The sequence below is a fragment of the Haliotis cracherodii genome, unplaced genomic scaffold, assembly GCF_022045235.1.
Source record: "Haliotis cracherodii isolate W230 unplaced genomic scaffold, xgHalCrac1.p SCAF_7, whole genome shotgun sequence".
Classification (NCBI taxonomy): Eukaryota; Metazoa; Mollusca; class Gastropoda; order Lepetellida; family Haliotidae; genus Haliotis; species Haliotis cracherodii.
In genome coordinates this window covers 42265328-42273106 of record NW_027266330.1, presented here as the reverse complement: position 1 = coordinate 42273106, position 7779 = coordinate 42265328, and the positions used below count along the sequence as shown (strand labels likewise).

At 41.7% G+C, this 7779-nt stretch overlaps 1 protein-coding gene across 1 annotated transcript; it reads left to right on the top strand.

Moving 5' to 3' along the window:
* Positions 1-5342: 5342 nt before the first annotated feature.
* Positions 5343-7520, top strand: LOC139448900 (uncharacterized). Its single transcript, XM_071230418.1, has one exon. The coding sequence runs from the start codon at positions 5343-5345 to the stop codon at positions 7518-7520; it is 2178 nt and encodes a 725-aa protein (XP_071086519.1).
* Positions 7521-7779: the final 259 nt, after the last annotated feature.

The following is a 7779-nucleotide window of genomic DNA, read 5'->3' as shown; positions in this document are numbered from 1 at the left end:
ACAACACCAACTTTGGAGAAAGGAGCTTCGTTACCAGTCACTCTCTCTGAAGGTAAGCTTGCCATTTTCTGTGTTGTAGGCTTCCCTTGATGTTTCCTGCAGACGACACATTCGGAGATCATCTTTTTAATCAGAGAATTTGCACCGATGATCCAGTAAGTTTTTCTGACATTGGAGAGAATTGCATTCTTTCCTAAGTGTCCCACTTGTTCATGAGCTTTTCTTAGAATCAACAATGATACTGCGGACTCCTTGGGGAGTTTGATTTGATGCCTTGCCTCGTATGCAATCGTTTGCGAAGTACACCATCTTTAAAGGAGGGGTCCATTTTGAAAAGCTTTGATGACCTTGGGATTCCAGCTTTGCTTGATTTCCTTTTCAAACTTTCAATTTCAGGTGCAAAATGCTTTTTTCTAATCAGTGCCATCTCAGCATTATTAACACCTTTCACAGAGAGATTTGGATCCTGCTGTTCAGTCTGAGAAGTTCTGTCCATTTGTTTCCTTTTTCTTCCACGTGTACATACTTTTATTTTAATTTCTTCTTGTTTTGTGTTTTCACAATGTCTCTTAAAAAAAATTCTTTACATACTCATGGAATGTCGTTACAGCTAACATCAACCATGCCGCTGCTTTTCTCAGTTTCATCCAGGCAGAAAAGTGATCAATCAGTCTATCCATGGCAGTGTAAGTATCAGCTTCGCATACAGCATCATTCATTTGTTTTACCTCAGGGTCTCCATTCAAGTCAGCGTTAAGGAAGTCAGCATTACAAGGCCGCTTATCTTCTGTCTTCGATAGGAAATCTGGACCATGAATCCACTGAGGTGTCTCCAGTAATTTCTTCATACTCATTCCTCTGGAAGCATAGTCTGCTGGATTCAGGTGAGTGATGATGTATCTCCACTGCTCAATCTTCGATGATTCATGGATCACAGACAGTCTGTTGGCTACGAAGGTATGGAAGCCGCTGGTTTGGTTTGCAATGTACTCACTACAGACCTACTGTCTGTCCAATAGTAGCTGTTACTAGTAGTATAGTCTAGTTTGCGGACCTCCATTCGAGGTATAGTGATTCTTTTCAGGGGAGCTACACGTGCTTTGCAAATGACGAAAGAACAATGAATGTTTCCATCTTCATCACTCTGTCGCATGTAAGTAACCATGCAATAACCAGTTTCGCTGGTGTCTGCAAAGTGGTGTAGCTCACATGACGATACTTTACCTTGTAGCATCTGTCCATCTTCAAGCTGTCAAGAAGATACAATAGTGATATCCATCCATTCCATCTGTCAAGTAGTTTTCTACTGATTTCTTCATCCCAGCTTGCTCCATTTTTGCAGAGTTCTTGTAGGATACACTTCGGAATGAGAACGTAAGGAGCAATTAGACCGAACGGATCATAAACTGACCTTGACAATGAGAGAATTCCTCTTCGAGTGCATGATACACTTCTTTCACCCATCTTGAATCCAAAAGTGTCTTTGGATGCAAGATAGTCATCAACGCAGAAATTGTTTTTCACACCATCACTTACTTCTGGGTCAAACTTTTCAGAGTTGTCAGTTGCTGTTTGTTGAAGTGCATAGTTGGCGCAGACTGCCGAGGACACCGACCCGAATAGATGAACTTTCATCCCGTAAGTTTCAAAGTTTCAGGAAAGTACAGTCACCCTCACCGGCCTCTGTAAGCTGATCAAGTTTGCTGGACACACTGCTGTAGGCACTTGTATTTCTTCCTTTCACCGCGGTCTGAGTAGGATCTGATTCAGCTTTTCCTCTCCAATTATCATCATGAAGAACTGTGGGATGACGCAAACTGCAAATTGAGCATGTTCGTCTTGATCGACAATCTCTACACATATGTCCATGCCTAAGGTAAGTAAAACATAGCCCCTTCTTTCTCAAGAAGTCAACTTCATCAGAATAGTTTATCTTTGAGAAAGAATCACATGCATCTAATGTATTAGATGTATTGTAGTCTACGCAATACAAGCAACTTGCCTGAGAAGTTGAAGACTTATCAACCTTTGACATGGTTTCACTGGACTTATTGGACTCTGAGAGGCTACTTGCAAAGCTTACTTTAGGGAAGGATTGCTTCTGTTTTAGGTAAGTTTTTTTCCAACTGTTGCTTTCAGGTCAAGTGTCTTGAGGGCATCTTTTCCATAGGTTGGATCACATGCTTTCTTGGCCGCCATCTTCACAAAATAAACGAAGTCACTAAACTGCACAGTTCCAGATGCTTCCTTTATATGCAAAACACGATTTGGCCATTTATCATGATAATTGAAGGGCAGCTTACTGACTAACCTCTTCATGTTTTCAGCAAACTGAAGGTCATTTACAGCTTCTAAGCTTGCTAGGGCGTAGTCACATTTGCCCAGGAATATGGAAAATTCATCAAGGCCAGTTGGGTTGTCTTGCTTGATCGCTGGCCAATCCAATTGTGCTGTTACAGCGTAACAGTTTCCCGCAATGTATGCTCCCTGGCTGTTGGAGCTCTCCTGTGCGTGAGTCAAATTTGTCATTGCGTAAAGGTAAGCGAGACAAACCACGCCGTTCGCTCTCGCAATCAGGAAAATTAGGTTTTGACTACTTGTGACACACCACAGTGTGAGTATTGGCAGTATATTTATGATAGTATGGTTAAGATTGTTTGTGTACAGTTTAATTGGGCTGTCATAGGATGATATGTCGGGAATTCGCTTTGACAAGCCTTGTAATGTGACGAGGTTTTCGCGTGGTTTTTGAATATGCTGACGCATTCAATTTATGTGTATGATTTACCCTTATAATTTATTGTCGCATAAGGTTATATGTAAATGGATATTTCTTAGGTTGTTTAGGTGTGTCTTTAAAGTCTGTTTTAGGGCATTGTGGACTAAAAGTTGTTATTTTTGTTGAATAGCAAATTACGGTAATGATTTTAAAATGTAGACACTTTTTGTTAAACACATGATATTATATGCTAGCGACCAGGTTAAGTAATCATTTGTGTTTGTATTTCTTACAGCCTTTTACCCTTTATGAGAACCTCCATCTACAGAATAAACACCTTCAAATATGACGACACTTGTACCATCATTTCTTGAATGGAAGAGGTTCGGGGTTATCTGACTTGTAGCTCGCAAGGGTGATGCAAGTACAGTAAAAGGACTAGTATAAGACTGCTGCAAGCTGGTTAACAGGAAAATGCAACCACCACAGGGATTTGTGTATATCTACACTATGCAATAGGACAGGAACCCTCTTCAGGCAACAACAGGAGTTAGAAGCTGATTACAACATACAGTAATAACTACTGTGAGAAAATTCATCATGTCTGACATAGACAAAACTGAAGCAGAAAGGTCTGAGGAGTCTATGAGTTTGAAGCAGATGGAAACTATTAAAAAAGAGGAACTTACTGGAACTTCATACAGATTAAGAACTCTAACAGAAAAAGGAAGTGGAATGTATAAGGAGACCAAGGATGCACACTGCGCTAAGCTAGCTAAAGCCCAACAGGAACTTAAGGGAATTCTTAAAGCTTGTAGTCAATACCAAGGCGACCTCAAGTCATTACGACTTACTGAACGGAGCTTGGCTCAAGTGCATACACATTACTGTGAACTGTCATCGGGATATATAGACTTTTTACGGCGTACAAACACTCTTGATAGCAACAATGATCTAGATCTACATCTGCAGAACTACCAGGTACTGAAAAGTGAAATTGAAGTCACGGGCAAACTTTAAGATCATCACGTCCGGGAACTCATTGATTCATCATCCTATCATTCAAAGTCAATTATGCACACCAGCAAATCTGGGTTAAGCAACACCAGTTCGTCGCTTGCTAGGAAGCATGCTAAGGCAGAGGCAGCACGTGCAAGGGCAGAATATGCTGTCAAGGAAGCAGAGATTCTTAAGCAGCGTGCACTTCTGGAGGAGCAGCAACAACTTGCTGCTGCTCATGCTTCTCGTAAGAAGGCAGACATGGATGCTGACCTCAAACTTCTCAAAGAACAGAAAGAAGTGGCTGGGGCTGAAGCTGAAGTAAGGGCCTTGCAGTTAGAGGAAGATTCTCAGGGATCAAGCAGTCATCTCTCATTACCAGTTGAAGGTGTCAAGGATCGCACAAGGGATTACGTAGCGAGGCACTCACAAAACCAAACGAGTAACATATCTGTGCCTCGGCACAACTTCCAACAAGAAGCCAACAGACGTCTGACTTCACCTTCTCCCCCACAGGCTCAACAGGGACCAGTTAATGTATTGCCGGACACTAATATTCCATGTGCAGAGCCTCACAAGTTTTAACGATCGGCCTGAATCATATGCCATTTGGAAGTTAAGCTTTCTCAGGATCATTGCTGAACTGCAGGCTACAGACGTTGAAGAGTTCGACTTATTAGTGAAGTGGTTGGGCCCTGCATCCTCGAAATACGCCAACAGTTTGAGAGCTGCTAATGTGCAAACCCTTCAAGAGGCCTTGAAAGAATATGGGCAAGGCTGTATCATGGAACTGTTCTGGGTGAACAATACCTTCCAAATGACGTACTGGTTTTCTTGGGGAATTAGTCAGCAAAGAGCCAGAGTCACAGGAGACTAATCACAATTTTATTTACAAGAACAATTAACAATTTACAATATACTTAGAAATAACTGAGGGTTTGAACAATAGAAAGGAATGTGATTGGTTGATACACGATTGGTTGTGTCCTATGCTAAATGGATGGCTGGACAGAGGGGAATACTAAATCCTGTTAATCTTGTTGGACTGGCACTAATCTTGTTGACATATTTACTGGATGCTTTGAAAGAGATTAGGGTGTCACTATAGATGAGCTTGTGTGGGGCTAATCCTTAATGCCCTATAGACAAGCTTGTATGGGGGCTAATCCTTAATGCACTATAGACGAGCTTGTATGGGGGCTAATCCTTAATGAGTCTTAATTGAAGTAATGTTATTCTAATATACCCCGGTAGGTGATGACAGATATACTTAAATAAATATCCTTTGTCTGGGAGATGGGATCTTGATACCTTAGGCTAGCATTTATCTAAAAGCTTCAATTAAACTATGTAGACGTAACTCTTGTCTTATTTAATAGTATGTCTTTACCTTATTTTAGGCTAGCAACCATCTAAAAAGCTATAACTGGATCTACTGATATTTTATATATGCATTTTACCTGATGATAATCATTACTTGCTAAACTATAATTATATGAAATGGTGTATAAATATTACACCATGATAACTCATAAAAGCACTTGATGTAGATCTAATTATTATAAGATAACTTAGTATAAATGTTGTACCATGATAGCTGGATGAAAGATATGGATGCCCAGAGATGGTTGAGGTTGCGCTGAAGAATAAACTAGCTGCTTTCCCAAGGTTGACTTACAAGAATAGTGAATTGTTATACGAGCTTTCAGACCTCCTCTCGGAAGTTGAATCCATCAAGGGTCAGGATGAATACAAGGCACTTCTATCTTATTTTGATTCCTCAGCTGGGGTGATACCAATTGTCAACAAACTGCCTTACGGCCTCCAGGAGAGATGGACATCTCATGCCACCAGATTCAAAAGAACTAACAAAGTGTCGTTCCCCCCATTTTCAATTTTTGTGGATTTCGTAAGAGACATAAGCAAGGAGAAAAATGATCCAAGTTTTGCACATGAAACTTACACAGCTTCCCCTAGGAAAGACAGATCTAAACCGCCTTTCTCACAACCACATCTGGTCGTAGCAAATCGGAAGACAGAGGTAACCCAGGAGACTAGAGGAAACCAGGATTGGTCAAAACTGTGCCCTGTTTACAAGACTGATCACTCTTTGAATCAATGTAAGGCATTCAAGCTCAAGACTATTGAAGACCGCAAGGCACTAATCAAGCGCTTTGGTATTTGTTACAGGTGCTGTCTGACATCGACCCTTCTAGCCAAAGCCTGCAGGGAATTTGTTAAATGTGCAATTTGTGGAAGCAGTAGACATGCTACAGCACTGCATGTTGTTGATTGGGAACAAGAGAACTCAGAAACAGGAACACCTTCTCCCCGAGTGAATGATGGCGGGGAGAAGAAAGATTCACCTTCAGATATAAGCAAAGTGCCTATTGCTTCAAAGTGCACTCAGATATGTGGAGATGGATTTGCTGGAAAGTCCTGTTCAAAAACTCTTCTTGTGAAAGTTTATCCAGAGGGAAGACCTGATATGGCTACAAGAATGTACGCTATGTTTGATGATCAGAGCAATGCATCTTTAGTGAAGTCTGAATTCTTTACGATCATGGAGGCAGATGGTGAAGTAATCCCATACACACTATCATCTTGTGCTGGACGCAAAGATACTTCTGGCCGGAGGGCCAAAGGCTACATCGTAGAGTCATTTGATGGACATTCCAGGTTACAGCTTCCCATTGAAAGAAATGGACAAAATGAGGACAAGCTATTTGTTACCACTCAAGAGGATGACAAATTAGGATTATCTGTGGAGGACAGAGAGTTCCTTAAAATCATGGATAATGAAATGGTCAAAACATCAGAAGGTAACTGGATTGCCCCACTTCCTTTCCGAAATGGCAGAAGGCGGCTCCCAAACAATAGGAGCCAAGCTTTGAATAGGGCCAAGACTCTAGATCGCTGCCTGAAACGAGACACCATCAAAAGACAACAATTCCTGGAATTCATGCAGAGAATTCTAGACAATGATCATGCAGAGTTGGCTCCACCATTGACGGAAGATGAGGAACGTTGGTATTTACCTTTGTTTGGGGTTTACGGCCCAAAGAAGCCGGACCAGTTAAGAGCAGTGTTCGACTCTTCAGCAAATCATGAGGGGATATCACTTAATGATGTGCTGCTGAAAGGACCAGACTTAGCAAACAGTCTTGTAGGTGTGCTTCTACGCTTTCGAAGAGAGTCAACAGCTGTAATGGCAGATATTCAGCAAATGTTCTATTGTTTCCTCGTAAAAGAGGAACACAGGAATTTCCTACGATTTTTATGGTATAAGGATAATGACATAAACCAAGAGTTGGTGGAATACAGGATGAAAGTTCATGTCTTTGGAAACAGCCCTTCACCAGCTGTTGCCACTTACGGACTGAGGAGATCTGCCAAGTCTGTTGTAGAAACATATGGAAAGGATGTGCAGCTCTTCGTCAAAAGAGACTTCTATGTTGATGATGGGCTAACATGTCTACAAACTACCGAGCAAGCAATTGACCTAATAAAGAGAACACAGCAAGCATTGCTGTCAGGAGGAAATCTGAGACTACACAAGGTAGCATCAAATGATCCAGAGGTTATGAAAACATTCCCATCAGACGACTTGGCTAAAGACCTAAAAGACCTGGACCTAGGGTCAGACTTGCTTCCTGTGCAGTGTAGCCTAGGAATGGCGTGGGACTTGCAATCTGACTCCTTCACTTTCAAAGTGTCTGCAGACCCAAAACCTTACACCAAGCGAGGAATTCTATCCACAATCAACAGTCTGTTGGACGGGAAGATTGGAAGGACTCGTTAACATTGCTTGAGGAACTGAAGATACCACGCACATATGTGCCTGTCTCATTTCAGGGTGTCATAACAAAAGGGATACATGTCTACTCAGACGCATCGGAAAAGGCCGTATCTGCTGTGGCCTACTTGAGAACTGTTGCTAAGATGAAGGCCAAAGGACAGGCTTCATTCTTGGCAAGGCAAAGGTTGCTCCTACGCATGGGCACACCATACCAAGGTTGGAACTTTGTGCTGCAGTACTTGCAGTTGAAATTGCGGATCTG